The 26,434-nt window shown below is 38.7% G+C and overlaps 3 protein-coding genes across 3 annotated transcripts; 1 reads left to right on the top strand and 2 right to left on the bottom strand.

Moving 5' to 3' along the window:
* Positions 1-1,926: 1,926 nt before the first annotated feature.
* Positions 1,927-2,877, bottom strand: hcar1-3 (hydroxycarboxylic acid receptor 1-3; the record flags this gene model as incomplete). Its single annotated transcript, XM_079248729.1, has 1 exon — positions 1,927-2,877. One exon carries the CDS (start codon positions 2,875-2,877, stop codon positions 1,927-1,929), a length of 951 nt encoding a protein of 316 aa, XP_079104855.1.
* An 8,128-nt stretch (positions 2,878-11,005) lies between these two features.
* On the top strand, positions 11,006-11,452 carry LOC306762286 (transmembrane protein 229B-like; the record flags this gene model as incomplete). The annotated part of the gene is made up of 1 exon (XM_079248728.1): positions 11,006-11,452. One exon carries the CDS (start codon positions 11,006-11,008, stop codon positions 11,450-11,452), a length of 447 nt encoding a protein of 148 aa, XP_079104854.1.
* A 1,042-nt stretch (positions 11,453-12,494) lies between these two features.
* On the bottom strand, positions 12,495-24,570 carry haao (3-hydroxyanthranilate 3,4-dioxygenase; the record flags this gene model as incomplete). The annotated part of the gene is made up of 10 exons (XM_079248348.1): positions 12,495-12,648; positions 16,132-16,214; positions 16,302-16,370; positions 19,071-19,216; positions 19,311-19,354; positions 19,437-19,526; positions 20,031-20,137; positions 20,359-20,442; positions 24,220-24,298; positions 24,482-24,570. 10 exons carry the CDS (start codon positions 24,568-24,570, stop codon positions 12,576-12,578), a joined length of 864 nt encoding a protein of 287 aa, XP_079104474.1. The 3' UTR covers positions 12,495-12,575.
* Positions 24,571-26,434: the final 1,864 nt, after the last annotated feature.

Below are 26,434 nucleotides of genomic sequence, written 5' to 3'. Positions count from 1 at the left end.
TAGTTAAAACCAATCAGGAAATATTTGCAAATCAATTACATTTCAAAGGCTAAATTTTATTTTTCCACTTTTAAAAACTTTTTTTTTTCAATGTACCAATTTTCTCTGTACACATTAATACTAACATAAATGAGAACAACATGGGCAAACCTTTTATATTTATAATAATGTTTATATTTATTGATACATACAATAACTCCCCTTCTTATTGTATATTTTAGCAGTTTACAATATAAGGGTTGATACTGACAACATACAAGTACGTAACAACAAGGAAAGTGCATACCTCCTTCAATTTTAAAGTTTTAATGTGAAAAAAATGATCAACTGACATGACCAACTAGAACACTACACAATGACAAAAAACTTCAAAGCATTAATTTCAAAGCATTTTGTGATAAACTTAGTACCATTAATTGGTTTTATTTATATGAAATAATATGGGTTCAGCAATCTGTTGAGGATTATACAAGCATTTCCATCCATCCATCCATCCATCTTCTGTCAGGTTGGGTCGTGGGGGCAGCAGCCTAAGCAGGGAAGCCCAGACTTCCCTCTCCCCAGCCACATTTGCCAACTCTGCGGGGGGGATCCCAAGGTGTTCCCAGGCCAGCTGAGAGATATAATCCCTCCAGCATTTTCTGGGTCTTCCCCGGGGTCTTCTCCCAGAGAGACGTCCAGGAGGCATCCTGACCAGATGCCCGAGCCACCTCAACTGGTTCCTCTTGATGCGGAGGAGCAGCGGCTCTACTCTGAGCCCCTCCCGGATGACCGAGCTCCTCACCCTATCTCTAAGGGAGAGCCCGGCCACCCTGCGGAGGAAACTCATTTCAGCCACCTGTATACGAGATCTCATTCTTTTGGTCACAACCCACAGCTCATGACCATAGGTGAGGGTAGGAACGTAGATTGACTGGTAAATTGAGAGCTTCGCCTTCTGGCCATTAATCCATTATTCAGTAAGATAGATTATGCACATTTAAACATTCTTTCAGAGTAGAAACTGTGACACCTTGAAGGCCTCAGTTTGCTAATTAAATGTTCAAGTTTGTGACGGTAAGAGTAATAAACAAAAAAAAGAAAATCTTTTGGCTGGTTCTGAAGAGTCAAAAGACAGAAATCCTCATCTTTTGTATAAGATTTTGGCAGCATAACTTAGCTCTGTTGAGTTATATCCGAGCAAACCATAAGAGTTGTGCAACAATGTCAACAGGACAGCTGAGGCCAGCTGGCACAAACTAAAACCAAAATATTAGTGGGAATATCTCTCACTAAGCGGGAATAATATTTAGCTTTTTTGGCCAAAATTCCTTTTCAACAATGTGAAAAACTTTCAATATCCTGTAGAAAAATATCTTTAGGTTATTGACACTAAAGGGGCTGGTGTACCTAGTATTCCAACATGGATTCAACATTTGGGCTTAATTATAAAATATGTAAAAACCCATTTGTGTTATGTCCTGTGTTTTTTGTCTTAGGATGCCTTCCTTATTACACTCGGAAAGACTGAGTGATTGACATGTTAAATCTTAAAAGGTGTTTTCAACAAACAGTAAACTTACTTTTAGATTAGAAACACTCCAGTTTTCAGTCACTTGTCAAACATGGCATGAATCTGAGAAAGGAAAACAAGCTAACTAGCATGTTGGCTACTTAAAACTATTAGCTACCAAGCATTAGCAAGAATGCAACTCGTACATGATTATTTCTGCACATTTAAAGAAGCCCACGAAGAAAGTAGTTCCAACATGTGGTGCTTGTGATGGGTTTTTAAAACTCTTCTAAACTTCTTACATCCAACTTGGCATAGTTCAGGGACTGTTTCTCATCCTCTGGCCTGCTGAGTCTTCACCATCTTTTAAAGGCGAAGTAAGCTACCTCATTCCACCTATAATCTATAGTATCTTGTTCTTTTGCTTTTAGCAGTTATGGACTCTTAGCTGCTCTGACATTCCTCTTCTTCTTGACACTCATCGAAGTCTTCAGAACATTCCAAAACGTGGAGCTTGAGAAAACATAGATGACAGGGTCCAGTGCACTGTTCAGGTAAGTGAAACCCATGCACACCATGAAGACCTGACCCCACAGGTGGTAGGATGTGTTCATTTTTTCTTCTAAGTTTTTCATGTTCCACCCAACCAGGCCTGTAATTACACTTGGCATGAAGCAGATGGTAAACACCAGATTGATTGCCATTATAGCTCGGACAGCCCTCCTCACCTTCTTATGTCTGTCCAAGCGCCGTTTGCGGAGGTGGCAGATGATGCTGACCGAACAGTAGAGCAGCAAGAACCATGGGATGAAAAACTCTGCAAAGAAAGCAACATAGAGCACAAGCACTGGTCCAGGGATGTGTTCATAGGTGTGGAAGCTGCGGCACAAAGTCATGTTGGACTCAGAATGGAGGAGGTTGACGGTCAACATCGGAATCCGGACGACAATCACGGCAGCCCATATCAGACCCGCGAGAAGGCCTGTCTGTTTCACAGTAAGTCGGCTGATGCAGTGATGTGGGTGCACCACTTTGAAGTAACGATCCAAAGCCACAACTGTCATGAAACCAATACTGGCAGAGCGGTTGACAGCCAGCATGAAGAGATTAATGCGGCACCAGGTCGCTCCGAACCTCCACGCCTCCGAGTCTCGTCGTCGGTGGGCGTCAATGCGGAAAGGCAAACTCAAGAGGAGCAGGAAGTCAGCCAGAAGCAGGTTAAAGAGGAAGATGATGTGGGATTTCCAGCGCTTCAGTCGGAAACAGAAGACCCACAAGGCCACTATGCTTCCAGGCAGGCCCACAATCATATCAATTATCAGGACAACCTCAAGGAAGATGTTTATGTGGGTGTTGAACTGGCAGGAAGTCACATTAGCACTCATTTCTGCAGGCTTTGTTGGAGCTTTATGAAAGAAAAAAACAGAAAAAAGTTACTTAAACTTTCATATTGTATATGGCAACTGGATTTATCAAAATTGAAATGTGTTGCATGCACTTTAAAGTAATAATAATATTATTAATAATGATAATAATTTTCTGAATTTACCAGGTATTTCAAAGTCAAAAGTTCAACGTAGATATAGTAAAGCACAACAAATTTTCAGTACAGCATAGTTCAGGTCAGGTGTCTTTAATAGACATTTTGACAGAGTTTGGCACCATGTGGTCCAAGAGTTTTCCCAGTTGGAGGATCTTGTCTTTTAAAAGGTTCATTCAGAAAAACAGCTTTTACTTTCATTATCTTATGGATTAAGGAAAATCAAACAATCTTTCTTGCAAATGTATCTTATTGCAAGCAGTTTAATTTTCTTTCAGCTTAGTGCCACTGGCAGCTCATCTTCTGGAGGGAATATCACTTCCCTCTGGACTTAAATCCCCGGCCCTCCCTCCTTCCCTGCTCTACATCACACACAGGCAGGGTGTTGGGAGGTGTGCACGTTGCGCTGGGTGGCGAGAAAGGCCATCAATGTGGTCTTGATCGCTGCACCCAGTATCAGCTCGCCTCCCAGTTTTAATTACACTTAGTCACCATGACAACTCATGGACAAGTTTTGGGGGGTGGGCCATGCAGTGTACAGTGGGTGGGGATTCTTAGGTGGTCCCTCTACCCAACACGGTGTGGTTACAATAAAATAAAAATCCAGAATATCAAAGGGATCATTATATCTATAAAGCTCCCCTTGGCAAAGTAAATTTGCTCAGCAGAACACAACATCCAGACCATTATTCTGCTTCCTTAAATGCTGGACAAGACATTAAAAAAAAAAAGAAAAAAAAAAAGAATTTTCTTTTATTTTTTTACGTGTATGCACAGTGGATATACAGGGGGAAAAAATTGTTTGCTTCATCCAAAAGTAATACGATCTTACTTAAACACTAAAGCTTGCAAATCAGAAACATGCATTTCAGGACTTGCTGAGAGGTATTGACACGATTATAAAGCCAGAGGGGTATTTGCCATACTGGGTGGAGTCTGGGAACTTCACTCAACGGGTGTTTTTTCACCTCCAAGATAACTATCGTTGCACCTTTATGTTTAGTGAACAAACAAAACAACCTTTATAACTAACTATGCAAAAAGAAAAAAAAAAAGGAAATAAAGTGGTTATTGTAACAAAAACTACTTGTATATAAAATGTTTTTCATTATACATGTTATGTCAAAGAAAACTTCCTGTGAGAACTAGCAAAATAGATTATTTGACAAGTGGAATATTTATAATACAACATCCTACGGTCTATCTGAATCTTTCAGAAAGCTCTATGCTTCAGTTTCCTTTATTTCGCTCTAACAGTACTAATCTGCATTTTAGGAAGCAGCAGTCATTTTGAAGGTCTAAACTTTAAGTATATATGCAGTTCAAACATAATGCATGGAGCGTTTTGTACTCACCATAAGTCCCAGATAAAATAGTGCATTCAGGAGGTAACGACAATGGTGAGTGAAAGTCTCCAGCTCTAAGTGAAAATGATCTGGTGTGATAACATCTCACCAGTTCCTATTAAAGCAGGTTTTTTAGGGGCATGTTTTAACATGAGGGAAGGGAAAAGGCTGAGCCTTAGACACTTACTGCATACAACATGGATCTTTTTGATGCTGTTATACAATATTTGTTGGGTAATTTTCCTTGACGTGGGATGCAACATATCAGAACATTTTGAATTCAAATGAATCACTGTGGGGGATTTCAAGGTAATAGCTGCTTAGTTACTTTTGCTGATGTAAAAGCATTTATTCCAGTATTGCGTAGATTCATAGGACCACAGGTTAACTCTCATTTCCATCAGTGAATTCATACCATTTTAACTCACCTGATGCCCAGATCGTCTCCCGTTTACTTGTTGATTCTATATAAGGTACTCAAAAGTCATTTCTACTTCTCATTAATTGACATTTCACACCATCTTATTTTTTTGCATCCTTTCTAACCTTTACATTTCATTTGGGCTTGTTGTGTTTCATCTCAGTCCAGCTGTGACAAAACTTTGAATGGTTTCATTTCTCACATTTCAGACTGAATGAAAGCTCATCTCCTTCAGTGAAACTTGATAGAAGAAGAAGCCCAGTACATAACAAAGCAAAGAACCAGCCCTGTTCAGCACTGTCTGACCTTTGTCGGCTCGATAATCTTATGGTCACTGACTCTCTGACAGCAGTTCAGTCCCCTTTGATTGGCCTAAAGGTGTGTTTGCTGCAATCTCTGGACTCTGATCGAGATGTCTACTGTTCAACCAACTGTTTTATGGAAGTGGACACAAAACAAACACAAACAGCCAACAGTGGTACCATAGGAACTGACATCTGTCTTAGAAACATTTTATGGTTGTACTGTGTGAAACTGCATGCATAGGGCACTAAAGCTACTTTTATGGTGTCTGTGTTAGCGTGTGTTTAGATGTTAATAGCTTTCTCCGAGTGCAGCCTACTTCCTCATTTCTATATTTAGAAAAAAGAAAGATTACTATGTCAATTTAAAACAACACACATCATCACACAAAAAGAACAACTGAGCCGCAGTACTTGGACTAAATTCAATAGCCTATCAACATTATATCAACTTTATATGAAAGTACAGCAGCTTCAAAGCAAATGTAAAATGTTATTTTTCTACTATGATGTTTCAGTTTGAATTAAATATTAGCTCAGAAACAGCAACAGTTCAGCATGTGTAGTTTGCTTTTCACACTATTTTGTTAGCATAACATGGTAATTTAAGCAGTTTAGCCATGACACAAGTACAAGGGAAAGGCTTCATCCATGAAAATGAAATTAAATGAAAAATACTTTATTAATCCCCAAATGGAAATTCAATATTGTAGTATATAATAATAATTATTTTGAGGAGGTATTGTTCCGGAGGCTGATGGCTGCTGGCAGGAATGATCTTCTGTATCTTTCAGTCTTGCATCGGACCTGAAGAAGCCTCTCTCTGAACACACTTTGTTGTTTCTTAACTGTTGTGTTGTGGAGAGGGTGTGAAGAATCCTCTATCTTCATCAGCTTGTGCAGCATTCTTCTTTGGACAATCAGCTCCAGCGGCTCCAGAGTTACTCCAAGCACAGAACCAGCTTTCTTGATCAGTTTGTTGATTCTCTTCAAGTCTCTGGTTCTGATGCTACTACCCCAGCAGATGGCTACAAAGCTGACTGCACTCTCCACAACAGACTTATAGAAGATATGCAACATCTTGGTGCAGACGTTAAACCATCTCAGCTTCTTTTAAAGTACAGTCTGCTCTGACCTTTCTTGTAGATGTAGTCAGTGTTGCATTTCCAGTCCAGTGTTTGTTGTCCAGCTGAACTCCAAGATACTTGTATTCCTCCACCACCTCCACCTCCTCTCCCAGGATGGAAACAGTGCTTTGTTTATTCTTGTCCCTCCTGAAGTCAACAATCCTCTCTTTTGTTTTGCTGTTATTTCTTATAAGATGATTGTCACCGCACCATTTAACAAACTGACTGACCAGTTCTCCATCCATCCATCCATCCATCTATACAATCACCCATCCATCCATCCATCCATCCATCTATCCAATCACCCATCCATCCATCCATCCATCTATCCAATCACCCATCCATCCATCCATCCATCCATCTATCCAATCACCCATCCATCCATCCATCCATCCATCCATCCATCCATCTATCCAATCACCCATCCATCCATCCATCCATCCATCCATCCATCTATACAATCACCCATCCATCCTTCCATCTATCCATCCATTCATCCATTTTATTTTGCTTATCCAGGATGGGATCCTGGAAGCAGAAGTCTAAGTGGAAAAGCCCAGACTTCCCTTTCCTAGCCACTTCTTCCAGCTTGTCTATGTGGATCCCAAATGTCCAGGACAGCTGAGTCCCTCCAGCATGTCTTGTGTCTTCCATAGCTTCCTCTGGGTGGGATAGCATCCTATCCACATGCCAAAGCCATTTCATCTGGCTTCTCTCAATGTGGAGGAGCAGAGCCCCTCTGAGGTCCTCCCAGATTACTCAGCACTTCACCCTACCTCTAAGGGCTCATTTCCGATCTACACAAAAAGCAGACATGGACTATTTTATCTGTCTTCTAAATGCTTTGTGTGAGCAATTCGGTCTGTTTTCAGGTCGATTGGGAATCTGTACCTTGATGTAGCAAATGGAGTATTATCACCAGAAAACCACAGGGGCAGTGTTGGTCAGTATAGCTGATGTGTCACCCATGAAAGGAACAAAGAAGAAGAAGCCATAATGTTCTTAATTGCCGCATAGACCGCTGTTAACTATGTACTTTATCACAATGGCCTTCATCGTCACTATATTTGCAGGTCTGAAACTGATGTCAGATCTCAGAAGGGAACTCTGAGCTATGCTAGATGTTTTAGCTAGCAACCATACTAACATAACATATCAGCCTCCAACAAGGTGCAAACTGATTTAAGAAATAAATCTAATAAATGCTAAATCAATCAAATGTCTCCTGAGACAAAGCAGGAAACCTTTTATTTGTGCAGCTTTTTAATGTCAGTGTCTTACTAATTCAAGGAGAAATAAAGAAAAAACAAAGATTTGCTATATTTTTCAGATTATGTTTTTAATGTCACAATGATAAGACAAGATGACACTTGCAGTTTTTTTCAGACTTTGAAAAGATCTGTTGCAGTATTGATCAAGTCATGACTACTTTACAATGTGGTATTTTAAACCAGTGTAGAGTCAATTTAAAACAGATCAAGCTAGAGACTCACTGCTGCTACATCTGTCTACTGTACAGACAATTTAAGATGTTTAAGGGATATGTCTTTGTTTGTGTCAGTACATGGATACACCCCTTGCTCTGCCGCCAGTAGTATCCATGTTTTGACTGTTGCTCTCACAGTATGTCCTTCAACTTGGGTCAAATGACTTGATTCTCCTTATCTGTGTGGATAAATGGTGCTTTGTATAATGATATGTCCCATCTGCATAATGGACTGCTCTTCAGATCAGAAATAAAACTTAGAAAATGCATCAATTATGTGATGGTCCAGATCGCCATTTTGCAGATATCTGACAATATCTATCAGTACTTGTGCATGTTTTATCAGCTTCTCTAACACACCCAGTTGTGGCTCACAGATAACCTCTGATATCATTTATATAATTATATACTGTACAAATATTTGTTTTGGACACACTGTCCACTTTAAAAACACACCAGTTAACGTATTTACTAGGAATAAAAGAGGACATTCATGCAGCAGAGAGGGATCAATACTGTCATTACAACGCACACACACAGAACACGTACTTTTTCTTAGAGTGGTTCCAGGTTGGTACCTGGGTTTCTCCCTCAATCCATGGCTTTTGCCTGTGATAGCGACATCACTGTCTCAGTGATAACATGGAGCAGCTTAATGTTTAGCCACAAACACATGCACACACACAAGGAAGAAGCGGGATTACAAAAGCACAGAGACCCACACACTGTCCAGGGATGAAGGGGAGAAAACTAGCAGGGGGAGCACAAGGGAGGAATGACAAAGGTGAGAGTTAATGGTGTTTTAATTTACTCGTCGCAATGGCCTTTTCAGGGTTTCAGGTGCAGTTATTTATCTTTGCATCTTTATTTTGTTGCACTTTAATAACAAAGTGATGAGGTTGGGTTCAGTGCTATTATTTAGCATTTATTTATTGTGTTATTAACATGAAATGTATCTCAATGGCTGATAATCTTGAATAAAAGGTAATATTTGCTCCCACAGACTGAAAACCTGCTGAAGAATTTTTTCAAGCCTTTAATTAGTTAAGAAGGGCAATTCACCTGTTAATCCGCATTAGAGCCTGTATACTGTGTTGTGTGTCCTGTGGAGGAGGAACAAACGGGACTGAACAGGTTATACTGTAGAGGAATAATTTCTAAAAAGGAAAAAAACAGTAAAGACGATACGACCGGCTAATGAAATTTATATACAGTATTTTATCATGATTAGAATAGAAGCTGATCGTCTGTATTGATTCCTATAGAAATATGAGTATATAAGCACTGTTTTGTTGTGTGTACCGGAGATTTTGAGTATTAAGAGTGTAAAATAAAGTCTGGAACAACTTATTCTCAGTTTGGTGCATAATATAAATATTTTTGTTAGAATTGTAACAATTTGTTTTTTTTTGAGAACATGCATTTCCGAAAACCACAAAAATGTACATAGGGTGTGGACACGTGGTCGGGCATTTTAACAGACGCTGCCAGTAGAAAGCTTGGACAAACTTTTGTACTGTACTTAAGAGAAAGAGAAAAACAAAACAAATCAAAAAGGGAGCAGGTAGGTAGATTTTTGAGAAAAACAGTGAGAGAAATAGATGCATAAAAAAGATTCATACATATGCAGTCCTTAATGAAAAAAAAAATGCAATTTCAAACTGGAATTTCCATAATTATTTGGACATTTTCATTATTTATTCTTAATTTTTATTACATTATTGTTCATGAATCAATTTTTGTAGTAATTTTACTTTATTTCACTGACTTAAGTTGCACTGCTGTCAATTTGACTGAGGAGATAGCAACATGAAATTTTCACAGAAAGAACAAAACAAACTTTAAGAACATCATCTCAGACAGTGGGACCATACTCTTCTGGATGAACATCGGATGTTTCTCCAGGTATCACTTCCCCAGCATGGGGGGCACAGCCCCCAGTGCTCCATGGGTACTACAGTTTCCTTACTTCAAGACTTTCTCCAGTTCTTCATTCAGTCTGGTATTTCTCCAGTTTCTCATGTTCCTTTTGTCCAGATTCATCCTGCATGGGGGATGGCTCCATTTATCACTACAGCTTCCCTTTGCTGCTTATCCATTATCAGTCTATCCAGTTGGTTAATCACCACCAACCTGGTCTGTATCTGGAAGTCAAACATGGTCTGAGGCAATATATATATATAGTATAGTTTTCTTTTTATTTATTTATTTTTTAAAGATTTTCTTTTAAAGGAAGAATACAAGGACACCAAACATTTCAGTCATTCTGGGCAAAAGGAAACATAATTTATTGTAACACTGTAAAGTGATACTTAAGCTACTTTGGAGCCTTTTTACTGAAGAGCTACGACTCATCTGTGTAAGTAAAGATATGACCGCTAGCCAAGTTTATGAGCATATGTATGGTTTTGAAGTTTTAAGTGCAACTAATGTTTGTAAGGTGTTTGTAACATGAAAGGCTGAAGTCTCAAGTCAAGTCTGAATAATTGCTGAAAGAAAAACTACTTATAGAGGATCTCCATACAGAGCTTAAAAATTCCTACATTGGGTGAGTGACACCCCTGCTACATCCTGAAAATGCAGATTCAGTCATCACAGCATGGTGTTAATCTGCTTTAAAACAGCGTAACAAATTTTTTAAACCAATTTTTCAGCTCAAGGTGATTTCATCACACTAAATTGTAACAAATCATTGAAAATTTCTGTTTTAAAACTGGTCATAATACAAGGTAGATATATAAGGGTTAGGTTAATAACTTAAACTGTCTTTAGGTTTAGGACGGCCTGTCTGTCTAACTGAAGGGGAGGGTCTTCTGTGTAAAGATTTCTGCTCAAATATGCTGCAACTTAAGCAGAACTGTCATCACATTCACTTTAACTGGGTGTAGAATTAATCTCCTGCCTTAATAAAATGTGGCAAAGGTATTGGAATAACTTTATTACCTTCACTGTGCCAGGTGGTGTGAAGGAATTCTTTTATCAGTAATGCCTTATCTGATATCTGGAGTTGTTTTTCCAGGGAAGAGAAACACATCTTTTGGAAAACCACAGTTAACTGACTCATAATCCCGCAGTTGTGCAAACACATGTCCTGCCACCCATTTAACAAAGCAATGTTTGTTTCTCTTAAATGTTTGTGCCATATTGGAATAAAAACGTTAGCATGCCCATAACCTTTGTTTTTGTGACTCGTTTTCCAGTTACTGGATATTCTGAGTTGTTTTACCAGACTAAAAGCATGGTAACATCTGTTTTTTCATGGCAGGGACTGGAGTAGAAAATCCAGTGGAGATGCAACCTCGTGACAGCAGCCCCTCCGCCCTCGTTCGTCTCTACGTGTACGCTCTGCATGGCTGCCTCTGCGAGGTGGCCTTCACTGCTGTGTATGACTGGTGCAGCACCCAGGACCGGAGGCTGGCAGGTCACAGCAGCCTGTGGGCCCTTCCTATGTACGCCACTGCTATCTACTTCATGGAGGGCGTGAGGGCGCGGCTGCTGGCTCAGGATCAGCCGCTGCCTGTGCGACTGGCTGCCTACACTTTGTTTATCTACTTCTGGGAGTTCAGCTGGGGAGTGGGCCTGACACTGCTGGGGGCCTGTCCCTGGGATTATTCAGCTCATAGGTACAACCTGGCTGGGCTGGTGACTTTGGAGTATGCCGTCCCATGGGCAGCGGCAGCATTCATAGCAGAGCAGTATGTTATCAGGAACACTTTAAGAATAAGACTTCATAAATGAGCAAAATTATTCTCTTCTAAAATATTTCATGACATATTTGTAAAAAGCAATATCGCTTTGCTAAAAATATTTTACAGTTGCATATTAAAACTTGGTGATTTTGCAGTAGCTTTGATGTTTTTTTCTTTATCAAAGTTAAGAAATATGTGGAGAATTTTCTGGCTTTCCACACAATGCACCTCTTGTCATACATTACAGCCAAACATGACGTGAGTTTATGTGTACTTTGTTGTGCTTTTCTCTTGAAAAGACACTTTCATCTTAAATTACTGGTTAAGTAATTATCTGACAAGCCATAGTTGGCATGTATTACTTCAGTATCACCTGGCAGAAAGGTGGAATTCTTCATATGAATTCATGCTTGTGTTTTTACTTGTAGTATTACACCAGGATTGTCTGGGGGAGAAAGTCTTTAATCTATAATTTCCTGTCAGAAAATCACATTTTGCTTTCTGTTTCCAATAAGCACAGATACTTAAAAGTAGTGGCCAATTAATGCTGGTTACACAAACTCCTCATTAACATCTAAATGGCTCATTTTTATTCAAGTTTAACCAAACTTGAAAAATACCATAAACCATCTGTGTATTTACTGTATGTGAACTATGCATTTATACATCTCAGAGTGGAGAAATAAGACTCTCTTTACATGTTTAGTCACCCAAAGAGGTCACCAAAAGAGGGGGTCCCCAAAGCTTGACTATTAAGAGCCAGTGTGATTTATATTAAAGCCATGTTGATACAGAAGTAGTGAGCGGAGAAATATTCACCTATGTGTGTTTTATCCACAAGGAAGCAGTGTTTTGGGAGCCTAAAAAACAAACTTTGCAAAATTTCAGTAACATTGTCTGAGAAGCTTCGCAGTGCGAATGACTCGTCTTTAATTTGAAGAAAAACAAGAAAAAGTAAGGCTATATAATAATCATCTTAACTTTGGTTTTGTTAAAGGAAAGGATTAAGCCAGAATTTATGGTTAGAAACTAGCAAATAAAAAGCATAAAACCAAGCATGGTTTTCCGCTGTAGTCCACGGCTTTCTGGTAGTTGCGTGATGGGGGTCCTCAGGGAAATAGGTTGGGAACCACTGCTTTATTTTAATATGTCTCTGGCATGGCATACGATGATTAGGGTCTCTTCCGCTCTGGATTTTGGACAATAAATAAGGCAACGGTCCCCTCATCTCTTTGCCACTGGTACCTAGGAAGAAAAAAAGCATGAATAAGTTGTTTTTATTTTCATAAATGAAGAGGAGTTTGACAGTTTATTTTCTCTCTTCTATTCTGTTCTTACTGGTATCGCTATCGTGCTATCTGAGAAAACAAGTCAACATTGCTCGTCTGGGGCAACCTGACCCCAGAAAAGGATCCATGTAGGAAATGAACAATGATGATGTGTAAGAACCATATCTCAAGTTATCCAAAAGATGGCGACACTTTCTATCACCTTCCCAGAGTCAGCCTTTCCAACAGCTCTCAGACTTTTCTCTGACCTTGTGGTCACAACCTCTTCAGAACGCTGTCAGATACGTTCTTCTGAACGGCTTCTCCACATGCAACTGTCAACTACATTGTACTTCTTTTATTCACCTGTTTACTTGTCTTATTATCTGACAAATTTACTAAATTTTTTTCCAACTCATCCAAGGAAAGGCGAATTAATTTGTATAGCATGTACAAGACAATTCAAAGTGCGTTACATAAAAACGTTAAAGAATTACGTGCAAAGAGCATTAAAAACAAACAAACAAAACGTTTAAAAGAAAAGGTTAAAACAGTTACTTTGATAAAAGGCTGTGAATAAAAAAATCTTGATTTAAACCAGCCAAGAGTTTCAGCAGACCTGCAGTTTTCTGGGAGTTTGTTCCTTAAGTGGGGAGCATAAAAACTGAACGCTGCGTCCATGTCTGGTTCTGACCCTGGGAACAGAAAGTAGACCTGACCCTGATGATATGAGGGATCTGGTTGGTTCAAAACAAACCAGAAGATCCTGAAATCTTGGTCTGAAATCATTCAGTGCTTTATAAACTACTGTATTTTGAAGTCAGTTCTTTGACAGACAGGAGGTATAAAGACCTGAGGACTGGAGTTATATGATCTACTTTCTTGGGTTTAGTGAGGATCCGAGCAGCAGCGTTCTGGACTTACTGCAGCTGTCTGATTTACTTTTTAAGGAGACCTGTAAGGACGGCATTACAGTAGTCTAGTCTACTAAAGATAAATGCATGGACAATTTTTTCTAAATCCTGCTGAGGCATCAGTCCCTAAATCCTTGGTAAGTTCTTTAAGTAATAAAAGGTGACTTCATGACTGTCTTAATGTCATGCTGAAGTTCAGGTCTGAGTCCATCACCACGCCAAGGTATTTAGGCTTTGTCATTAGTATTTAAAGTAGCTTTCTGAAGCTGATTGCTCACCTTTAACCTGTCTTCTTTGGCTCCTAAAACTATTATTTCAGTTTTGTCTTCATTTGTCTGCATTCGATCAGTTTGGATCAGACTATAGTCTCCTGGTGAGATGGTTATGTGATTTGTGTGTCATCAGCATAACTATGGTAACATATTTTATTGTTTTTACTTATTTCAGCGAGTGGGAGAACACAGACGTTAGAGGGGTGCTATTATGGTATTTCGAGTTTTCTAAGCTTTCTACAGTGTCACAGTGTTGAATCCTCATCAGACATGTGAACGGCACCGTTTTTTATCACCTAAACGCATGTTTGAGTTTGAGTTTGAGTTCCAGCACGCTCTCCGTTCGGTTTCCATGGCGACGAAAAACGCGTCGTTTTAGAGAGTTTTTTCTACTTGGAAATCCTTGTGACGTCCCGGGGGATAAGGTTCGGTGATTGGTTACCTTCTACTGGTTAACAAGGGCATGTACAAATACGTCTCCGTTCGGTTTCCATGGCGACGAAAAACGCGTTGTTTTAGAGAGTTTTTTCTACTTGGAAATCCTTGTGACGTCCCGGGGGATAAGGTTCAGTGATTGGTTACCTTCTACTGGTTAACAAGGGCATGTACAAATACATCAGGCGGGTGGAAAACGTGGGATAAAGTTATTTCCAACGATGGCTGGTGAGTTTACCAAAGAGAGACATCCTGCTGCATTCATTGCTGTGGGTTGCTGTTTTCCACTTCGTTTTCAGGGTCTGATTCAGGTTCCAACATGTAGGGCTGAATGCTATGTGTTGACATTGTATTTTGTTTTTTTTTATTGAGTTCATATTAGCCTAATCCTTCTGCTTATGAGATGTTACAATGACGGCGAAAGCAGATGTGGTGCACGCTCCCGATGTAGCGCGGTGGCGGGAGGCAGGGCTTAATGCGGAAGAGTCTCAATCCACTCGTTTTGCCCACAGGCTGATCTGACAGCCTACGGAGAGGGTTGGTCTGAAGTAAATACAGCTATTTGTGACAAAAACTCAATCAATCCCAGTCCTTCTGGGCTCAGAAATGAAAATAAATTAGCCTGAAATGCACATAATAGTTCCACTTTAAACAGCAGTGGCCCCAAGATAGAGCCTTGGGGAACACCACAGGTTATTTTAGTTCACCCAGATTTATAGTTACCTACATACACAAAGTAGTCCCTGTCCTTTAAATAAGACTCAAATCACTTATTTGCAGTGTCACGGAGTCAGTTTTTCAGCCAGTCTAGTAAGATGTCGTGGTCGACTGTATAAAAAAATGCAGCACTGAGATCCAGTCGTACCAGGACTGAAATGTTGCCGCTATCTGTGCTTAAGCAGATTTCATTTAAGACCTTAACTAGAGAAGACTCAGAACTGTGGTGTGGCCGAAAATCTGACTGGTAGACATCATATCAGTTATTTAGTGTCAGGAAGTTGTGTAACTGTTGCACGACAGCTTTTTCTATCATCTTACTAAGAAAGGGGCAGGGGTGGCAATTCCTGGTCCAGAAAGTAAAAGTCCTGCCATGTTTTTGGATCTACATGTACATTTAGAACAGGTGTTTTCACTAACAGGCTCGTTAACCTGGCAAATAAACTCTGCTCATTAGATTCAGCTTGTTTAGTGACTGGTCGGAACAGCTGCCGGACAGGACTTTTACTTTCTGGACCAGGACTTGCCACCTCTGGAAAGGGGAGTTTCTATATCAGCCTGTAGCTGCTCATGAAGTATGAGTCTATGTTTTTCTTTTTCAGTAGTGGCTTGATGGTGGCGGATTTTAGGGCCTGGGGGTAAACACATGAAAGCAGAGACAGGTTTACCATCTATAAAATATCTCAGGTTCTGGAAAAACCCTTTTGGCAGGGAATCAAGACAGTGGTGGTTTTCAGATGGCAAATAATGTCATACATGTTTTTAAAAAATGGAAAATGTTGTCATGGGATTAGAGTCCCCTTTGAGTAGACGCAGTGAGGACATATGTCCTGTCCCTGGCATGGAAGCACTAACTGACTGTCTGATTTATATCATTTTGTTGGTAAAGAAAGAAACAAACTCATTGCATGCCTGGTTGGAGAGAAGTTGTGACGATATTGACATAAGAGGACTCAAGACTGGTCATTTTTTTCCACAACAGAAATCATCCATATAAACAATTAATCAATATAATGGGGACTACAGTCATTCCACCTTATTTAAAATACTTGTAAAGTTAAACTTTTCCCTCTAATCATTTTGTATGCCAAACAGAATGAGTAGATGGAATAACAGACTCACAGGCTCTCCTCGTGGATCAGTAAACTGTCTCCAACGGAGAGAGTGAACTCCTGCTCAGCCACAGTAACTCTGGAAGAGCCCTCCTGAGAAAAAGACAACAAAATCAGCTACCAGGAAGCATATGATTGTAACAATGGATTGTTTGAACACACAGTGCTGAACATACGTACCAGTTGCCAAATCCACGCATCTGTTTGCTGCACTGTCGTCTCAGTCAATCCAGGTCCAAACACCATTGCCTGTTGGCACCGTAACAACATTCTTTGTGTGTTATCATCTATCAGCACATCTTATCTGCTCCTGCTGTTTCACAGGAAATGCTGCCTTTCGATTAAATGTAATGTGGTATTATCATCATTACTCCCAGAAGGTCATTTTATATAAAAGAGGGACAATGTGAATAGTGGAGAGCAGGGTAAGTAGCGCCAGTTTTTACTTAAAGTGCCATGAAAGCAAGGAGATTACAGTGATTGGTCCAAATAAAATATGTACATATAGTTCAGGATGTTGTGCATCTCTGGGAACAATCACTTTGGATCTTAAATAAACTGCTTGAGAGATAACGCCTGAGAAAAAAAAGGGTTTTTTTGACACAATTTGCCCTCTAAGTGGAGTAAGTTGTGCCATAATAGAGGAAACACTGGGGTAAATTGTGCCATCAATAACTGAGGTAAAAGATTATTTTAATCTCCCAAATGCTAATTCTATATGAATAAATACAAATTTGGAAAATTGCTTTAATTAATGCCTGTATTTAATGTTTGTTGACGTTTTGATAGCATCAAAGGCCCCTTTTCTGTAGCAAGGCCTATACTGTCACATTTTCATACATCCAGCCAACTCAACCTACAACTTAACATTCAACTGGTCAAAGCTGCTGGGAAATCTGAACCTCTGTTCCCTTCTGGCTTTACCACCAACTTTTGTGGTGTGGTTGTTTACTTAAAGATAGTTTCATGAACATATATGGGTTGGTTGGGACTGAAAAACAGGGGCTGATTTTTTTTTTTGGCCCAGTCCACACTGAAGGAAAATATGTCGGGGTTGGGGTGGGCCTATTGATACTGTGGGGAATTCATGCTTCCATATTTGCTGATCAAAAATAAGGGATTTGGTACTTTTTTATGAAATATTGTGATACCACTCTGCACGAATACAAAACATGCCATTTGTTTTTACTTCCCAGAGTTTTAGTCTATAAAAGTACAGGTGAAAAATAAGTGCAGTGTATTCCCTCCATGTCGTCCATGTTGCAGGATTATGATGTCATTATGATGATGATAATGCTGTGTTTTAATACACAACTGGTTCTTGACCACTATGTTTTGTTGATTCATTAATTCATTAATTTTCCTAACCACTTAATCCATTTCAGGGTCACTGGGAAGCTGGAGCCTATCCCAGCAGTCTTAGGGCAAAAGGCAGGGTACACCCTGGACAGCTCGCCAGTCCATCACAGTGTTTCGTTGATTCTTTTATGTTATTATTTTGCATTAGTTTTTATTATACATTGTAAGAAAATTAAATAATCTTACATTGAACTGAAATGAATTAAAAGTGATCATTTAATTTTCATCTAATTTTTAATAATTTACTTATTGACAGCTTATTATAATTTTATATTAATTATTTTCAAGTATTTATGTTAATCGGTTTAATTCATAATTTATACTGCCCTTGCTATTAATATGCTAACGCACACAACTATGTGATTTTCCTTTAACCCCTAGTGTCTCACTCATTTATTCATTTTTCGAACCGCTTGGTTCGATTGAGGGTCGTGGGGGAGCTGGAGCCTATCCCAGCAATCTTTGGGTGAGAGGCGGGGTACACCCTGCAGTCCATCACAGTTCACTTCCCCTAATGCCTTAATACATTTATTCACAATTAAATAAATACAGGAAAAATATCAGGGCTTCAAAAAAGAAAACAAAAAGAAAAAGGCTGGACCAAAATAAAGAAAAATTATTACTATTTAAATAAATTTATCACAATAAATACGGCTGTATAGTGGTTAGCAATGTGGCCTCCCAGCAATAAGGTCACTAGTTCAATCCTCCCACCATCCAAAGACATGCATGTTAGGTCAATTGGTTACTATAAATTGTCCACAGGAGTGAATGTGAGTGTGAATGAATGTTTGTCATTTTGTGTTAACCCTACGATGGACTGGTGATCTGTCCAGGTTGTACCCTGCCTCTCGCCCGAAGGCTGCTGGGATAGGCTCCACTTCCCCTGTGACAATTAATCGGATTAAGCGGTTCAGATAATGAATGAATGAACAACAATAAATAAATTTACATTACCGGTAACCGTAAATAAATAATATATTAAATTAATTCGTATGAGTGAATGAAATCAAATAAATAAGATATATTTAAATGTAAAGAAATAAAATAAATTAATATTAGAAGTAGTACGCAAACCTGTCACGCCAAAGGTTTAAGGGGCAAAAAGTATCGGCATTGATATTAGTGAAAGAAAACAATAAACTAATGGTGTCGTATCAACAGGGAAAACTTTGGTGTAGTCCATCATTATGCCGAGGTTAAACAGAGATATGAAGCAAAGTGTTTTATTTACAGTAGCAGGTGTAAAACAGCGTCTGATTATGGATTAATTATCGATAAGCAGATCATTGACACAGATGTCATATCATCATGTCACTCAATCCGTGCTGATGGAGTTCTGAACTTGCTGCATGTTTTACTTATATTTCTCAAGCAGGCAACCTGGTTAGATGGTTGTATAAGGGCACTTAGATACCTTTTAAATCAAGTACTGATTGATAAGACCACCTTTAGTATAAATATGGAGTTATTCAGCATCTAAATGATAAAGTGTGTTTAAATAGGCTGGGATGTCTGTTTTTGAAATACTATGTAAAGTGTAAATCTGTGTTAAAGCTGAGAACTTTTTTCTCTGAAATAATGGAGCACCTCTGTCTCAAACTGAGCTCCGAACATGTCGATGGGCCTGCCGTTGGCAAGGGATGGCCTCTGTTTCTCCAGCCAGTCTTTGAAGGAAAATGGCGACATCACATTCATGGTGTTGAGCTGGAACGGAGGCTCTCTAAAAATTTCATCTGTTCATTCAAACACAAACACAGCAGCCGTTAAATGCTTAAAGGGACAGGCCACCAGAGCAGAAAACACTGAAATCATTTCTGAACAACTCACTTGGGTCAGGTTTTCCTGTTTTGCACTGCTTTGATGCCATAAATCTGCAAATAAAAACAGAAAATGATGCAAGTAACTTTGTGGAAACAACTGTGTGTGAAGGAGGGGTATGTTGCATTGTCTCACTCTTTGATTATTGGCACCAGCTGGGTTCCCAGATCCTGGCAGTAGAACCACCTCTCAAACAGGGTGTCAGTGCTATTGTCCACATAGTACCTGAAATAAGTAACAAGAAAGAACCTAATCTTGATTCTGCTTTCAGTTCTTTAAAGATGTCTCATTTTGTTTATGCCACAAAGTTTATTATTTAAAATGTGCAAAATCACAAGTCTTAGTACCCAGCAAATACTCTGCATCCTGATCTTAAATCACTGGTTTGTTTACGTTTTAAAAATATTTCCAAACTGAGTCTCATTTAGTTTCACCCTAAGATGGAAATGATCCTAAACTTTTATTTCACTGCATATCAACTATGTAATTCTAATTCTAATTATTATGTTATTATCATTTTAAGTTCGGTTTCCTCTACAATGCTTCATTAATTCTAACAAAGCACTCCTCACTCATTTTCACAAGATCTGTGTACAGCTGCTTCCTCTCTCAGCTCTTGGGGCATTTCAGAAATACTATAATTAAGCTATACCTTCAGCTTATTTCTGTTCATGTCCTGGCCTTAATTTTCTGCTACTATTAAACTAAAGGGGAAGAGAGGTAGATAACCTCAGGCAGTCAGTCTCTGTAAGCAGCCGTCTCCTCTCAACCACCAGCCCAACAGTGTTAGCCTGTCTCTGGGGGGAATGGGGGATCCGAGCCGGAAGCAGAAACATCTGCAAGTGGTAAGACAACTACATGTCACAAATGTCATGTCATTCAGAAATAACCCAAGGAAGAAACATTGTCACACAATTTAGTCACAAACATAAACATTCATTTATCTTCAACAAGTGAAGACAATCTTCATGAGCAGAAGCCATTTGAGGCAGCGGGGAAAGCTTGTGCTTTTCAGGAAGATTCCAGAAATGTTGGTTAAAAAGAAACAGTAGCCCACCTCTCCCTCTTTGATGTGCACATCCTTGTGTTTGCTATTTTCAATCACTTTCAGACACATGTCCCCCTTCAGCTGGTAGAACAGCTAAGCAAGAAGAAGATGAAAGAAGACAAAACCTGGATCACATACCATGTTCAAGCATGTTGAACAACTTCAAGTTGTACAAATCTGTTACTTGCAAGTATGATGTACTCAACTCACAGACCAAACTGTGGATCATTCATTATAAGAACCTGAAGTAACATGTCAGTATGGAAAATCTGTCCAGAAACGTAAACCTTATTATATGACAGAGGTGGACTTTACCATCAGGCAAAGGTTGGCAATCGCTCTGGACATCAGCTCTCAATGGCCACTTTAAAATATCACATCAACTTACAGCAGGATTATTTTAAATTTCTGGCAGAAAAAAATATACAAACTAAAAGTGCATGATCATGCTTTATGAATCTAATGATAATATTAGGTCACAGTCCAGGAAAATTTTGAAGGTGACCTGTTCAGTTACATCATAAATTCAATAACAAGTTAGGATTTATCCATCTATTAATGAAATAGTCAGTTTTCAGAGAAATCAAGAAGGATGCATATTTATAAGCAGTTACTATACTACTATTCTACCACTATACTACCACTTCTCAAATGAAAAATGTCTAAAGAAAGTAACAGATAACTTACAGTGAAAATAGATGAGTGTCGTGTGTGTTTGTACCAATGGAAGCCAAGAAAAATATCTTTTGGCCAACTTCAACTGCTAAAAAAGTTTGCGAAATAAATTATTATGAAAATGAATATCTGATGCAATCTGTCACATAAACAACTAATATTAAATATCCAAAGCTTTAAATGAAGTGAAACAAAGTCGCAGTAAAGAAATATGGAGAGGATTAGCTGCTAGCGCTACCATGAACCACCCAGCAGGTTTTCAAACTTGCTTTTTCTGGCCACTCATACAGGTTGTTTTAGTGTGAACAAAGAAAAATCATTCAAAAGAATAAGATAATAACTGATATTAGAAAAATAAGAGTTATAAAATTGTGACTAATGAGGTGATGGAGGGGTCTTGTGGTTTGCCCTGGATCCCAAAATGACTAAATCCACCCCTGTGACACACAGTCCCAAAAGTCAGTGGATTCAGACATGTTTGGATACTGATTTATTTCATTTGGTAGCAACATTCTCACTTCGGTGGCAACAAATTTGTTGTGCAGTGCAGAACAGTAGTTTCATTTCAGGTTGACAATCAGTCTGTCTTTGTTTTTTACAATATAATCTAAAGTATAAAACACAAAAGACTTCCAAGCAGCTCCTCGGACTATTTGGTGCCATCCTTGTATTGTTATGAAGGATGGGCTCACTTCTGTCTTCTCCTCAACTGAGTCTGGCTGTGCTGGAAGTTTTCCTTCCTGTTAAAGCGAGTTTTTATTTTCCACTGCTACCCCATACATGCTGACAATAGAGGACTGAAATTGAAGAAAGATTCAATGCCATTTACTGGTTTTGGTAATTATTGGCTAATATGAATACATTTCTTATAAATCTGAATATTGTGACTCATATGATGGATTTGATTTAATTGACTTATTATTGGACTACTATGAATTGGATTGAGATGGATTTGTTGTGAAGTGGAACGATACAAATCAAACTGAATTGAATTTTATTTTATTTTATTCGTTTATACAGCATGCAAACATAAGCTTGGTTTACTGAGAGGTTACCATTTGAGCAAGATGATAATATAGCACCCTCTGCAGGATCACAAGGTCAGCTATGTCTAAACATCTGACGCATCCCTCCTGCTCATGGTCTAAGAAACTTTTTTTCTTTATTTAAGCACATTACTGATGTATAAAGTTTCTCTACATACAAAAAGATTAACAATCTGAAGCAAAGTGGCAGCGCTGAATTCTGTATGCACAAGTAAATGCTGTGAAGCTGAGCCAGAAAGGGTTGCGTGGAGGGTTGCTACCTCATGAACAGATAATTAAAATCATATTAATACTTGTGTAAACTGACCTTAATCTAAGTAAAGTCCGCATGCACAACTCCAAGTGAATGAGGTATGTAATTTACTTCTATTTGTTTATATCATTGCGATGGACTGGCGACCTGTCCAGGGTGTACCCTGCCTCTCGTCTCGCCTGATGATTGCTGGGATCTGCTCCAGCTAAATGTTTTATATCAACACCGTGTTCTTGATCTTAATGCAGCCCTTACATAGCATCATCTTATCAATGTTCTGAGTTTTAATAGATTGTTAGCATCACAGCATTATTGCTAGAGTAATATTTTGGCCAAATAGTGATAACTGCCTAATATCACTCTCCTAACACTGCTGATTCATTTTGCATCCTTGCCTGAACAATGTTAAAATATGACTTAGGTAATTATGCTATGAGCCTAATAATATGTGACAATTGTGCCAAGTTAAACAATCTATAAAGCTAAACAATCACTGCTAAAACATGTAATTTGGCACTAAACAAGGTTTTCTCATTATCAGTGAAGAATGAGTGATCGTGAAGACACTGAATGCAGAATCATCCTGCATAAACTACAGTTAATTAAACAGAGATAACAAAATCTTTGCTTTTTTTAATTTTGCTTTACTTTTTACATTAGATGACCACTTTAGTTGTAATAATCAGTTCACAGATGGGTCAGGTGGGTGTGGACAGACACAGCTCAGGAACATTTGTAGGACATTTGTAGGTTCAGGAACGGAAACAGCCTGTTCTACGTAGATCTCACTAGAGTGATTTTTGGAATGGCTGAAATTTAGGACCAAAGCTGAATTTGGTAAAACATTTTGATGTAGTTGGACCTCTGAAATCGAGATGATTTTTTTTTAAAAACTGTTTGATAAGGGACCTTTAACGACACACAACAGAACTTTTGCCATTTTCCCAGTCACGCGATCCTATTGACAGCATCCTACCTGACTTGTTAGCTCTCTCCAGCCAGCAAAAAAACAATCTTATGATGACTCTTGTTTAGTCATTTTCTCTCTTTTAATCTTCTTGTGTTTCTTTGCTGAATCAGCGACGTTGTGTGTTCAAAAAGCCAGAATGTTTTCCAGCATGAAGCAAAGCCCTCCTGCAACGTCTCGTAGCGTCCTGGATGTAAAGGTTGTATAGTACGGTTTCTCAGCCTCAGGACGCTGCTGGGTGTCAGTGGCTCCAGAAATACACATGATAGATGTCACTGTGTCATCAAACAGTCTGGAACGAGGGGTTTTAAGGTCAGAAAGTTGCGTAATACGTCTTTAAGAGTCTACTCTGGCAGGCATAGTGGTGTAATCGTTTGAGGCTCTACGACTGAAACTCTGGCATGTATTGATCATTTTACTGATGATGGAAAAACAATATGGAACAAGAGAGCATGTACCTGTAAACAAAATCATCATTTTGATTGAAGTGTATTTATATCATCCAGGCCATAAGTAACATTATTCAAATAATTATTTGATTAGATATAATAAGACATTATTATGATAGTGGGACTTTGCAATGTGTGTTCTGACAATGACTGTCTTTCTGAAACATACACAGATATTTAGCAAGTCTAAAAAAGTTTTGCTTTTGATTAATTTTGTTTCATGTGGCTTTCAGCCTACACTCCCTGACACTGTAAACTTCAAAGGTCCCGATAGCCAAAGATGCCAAGAAAACCAGGACCCAAGAAACGTTAATAGTGGTAGAAAGCCAAAATAACTGAGCCAAGAGTTGCAACACTGTCACAGACTTTGACCTGGTTACTAGAGGACGAGGTAATCATGCAGGGAACTGAGAGTAATTGGGAAAATAGTCAGAGTCCATATGTGTTTACATTAAGATAGGGTTGATTTTTATCTCTCACCTCCTCTCCTTCCTCTATGTGATAATCCTTCCTGGTATTAGGACCTCCAACAAACATGATAAGCAACTGGGAAAAGTGCCTAAGAAGAACAAAAATGAAAGCAAATCCTGTGATCACAGCATGTCCAGTTGCTCTGGTTCATCTCCTCAGAGCAAAACAATTTTTTTCAAACTGCATAAAGTATAAAAGTATAAAGTACACATTACTCAATAGCTGCAATATATTGTTTTCGTTAGCAGAGAAATATGGAAATAAAACTCACATGAGCTTGTTGCACACTGGTGGCAGAAAAGCATTCTGGTTCTCTGCAATCCAGTTGTTAACATTCACCAGAGGAGGTTGGCTGCTCATTTTCTAAACTTATTGGGATTTGTGCTGCAGTAAATGTCTGTAACCAGCTTCTGCTTCTGCTTCTGCTGTCCAACTGTCTTTAATAATGAAAGTCCAAAATGCAGAAGTGTGGTTCAGCCATAGAAGGAGGAGCTATTTTCTCTTTAGGTGAAGGATTGACGGCACTGCCATAATGAGTAACAGAGTCGCTCTGCAGTCACTCTGAAGAACTGATGCATAAGATTGGGTTATGCTGCAAATTTTTATATTAATCAAATACAAAGTATATCAAAAGCAAAGCAAGCTGATACCGTTACTTTCTGTTTAAAATTACCCAATCATTCAGTTATTTGCCTTTAATTGTTGATCATAACCAATTTGTTTATAAACAATACAAAGTGACAACATCAGCAAATAAAAAATTGGTCCATTTTTTCACACCATTGTTTCTGGAAATAAAGTCAAAAGCAAAACGTACTATTTGTTGTTCTCTCGTTCACATTTTTTTCCCCAAACCCCACTGCAAGAAAAATATCAATCTGAGCACACTAGAATCAAATGACCTTGATTCTGGCCTTGCTATCAACACTGATGACATTTGGATCAATCCGCCCGGCCCAACTAAAGGAATCCTTTCATATATAGATGAACCCATGATGTGAAGAGGAAGTTTTTCATAAGCTATTTTTTTCTATCTTTAACATCAACATGTTAAACCAGACCGCCTACATTTATACATTGTTAGCCTGATAGCATAATGGCTGTACACTGATATAGCAGTGTTTATTAACAGGGCTAATCATAAAGGTGCTACACTTTAAAGGTAAAATAAATTAGTTTATATTGCACATTTCATACATAAAAGTGTATAATAGAAAAAAAAAAAACTCACAGTACTCAGAAACAATCCAAATCATTTAAATAAAATGGTGTAAAAGTAATTTTACAAAATATCAAGTCATATAAAGTAGCTAAATTAAAATGTTAAGCAAACATCAGCCTCGATAAGTAAAAATATGCAGTGCAGATTTCAACCTTATGTGCAAGATAAAAGAAATGTTTTTAAACCTTGATGTGAAAGTGTCTTTGTATTTGGTAAAAGTTTAAAGTGGAACTATTATGTGCATTTCAGGCTAATTTATTTTTATTTCTGAAACCAGAAGGGCTGGGATTGATGGAGTTATTGTCACAAATCGCTTTATTTACTTCAGACCGACCCTCTCCGTAGGCTGTCAGATCAGCCTGTGGGCAAAACCATAGACGTATATATGATGTCTATGGGCAAAACGAGTGGATTGAGACTCTTCCGCATTAAGCCCCGCCTCCCGCCACCGCGCTACATCGGGAGTGCGCACCGCAACTGCTTTCGCCGTCATTGTAACATCTCATAAACAGAAGGATTAGGCTGATATAAACTCAATAAAAAAAAAACAAAATACAGCCCTACATGTTGGAACCTGAATCAGACCCTGAAAACGAAGTGGAAAACAGCAACCCACAGCAATGAATGCAGCAGGATGTCTCTCTTTGGTAAACTCACCAGCCATCGTTGGAAATAACTTTATCCCACGTTTTCCACCCGCCTGATGTATTTGTACATGCCCTTGTTAACCAGTAGAAGGTAACCAATCACTGAACCTTATCCCCCGGGACGTCACAAGGATTTCCAAGTAGAAAAAACTGTCTAAAAACGACGCGTTTTTCGTCGCCATGGAAACCGAACGAGAGCGTGCTGGAATTCAAACTCCAACTCAACATGCGTTTAGGTGATAAAAAAAAAAAAAAAAAAAAAAAACCGTGCCGTTCACATGTCTGATGAGGATTCAACACTGTAGAAAGCTCAGAAAACTCAAAATACCATAATAGCACCCCTTTAATCGCCACT

Source organism: Telmatherina bonti, assembly GCF_933228915.1.
Source record: "Telmatherina bonti genome assembly, chromosome: 11".
Classification (NCBI taxonomy): Eukaryota; Metazoa; Chordata; class Actinopteri; order Atheriniformes; family Telmatherinidae; genus Telmatherina; species Telmatherina bonti.
This window is presented reverse-complemented; position numbering and strand designations above follow the sequence as displayed.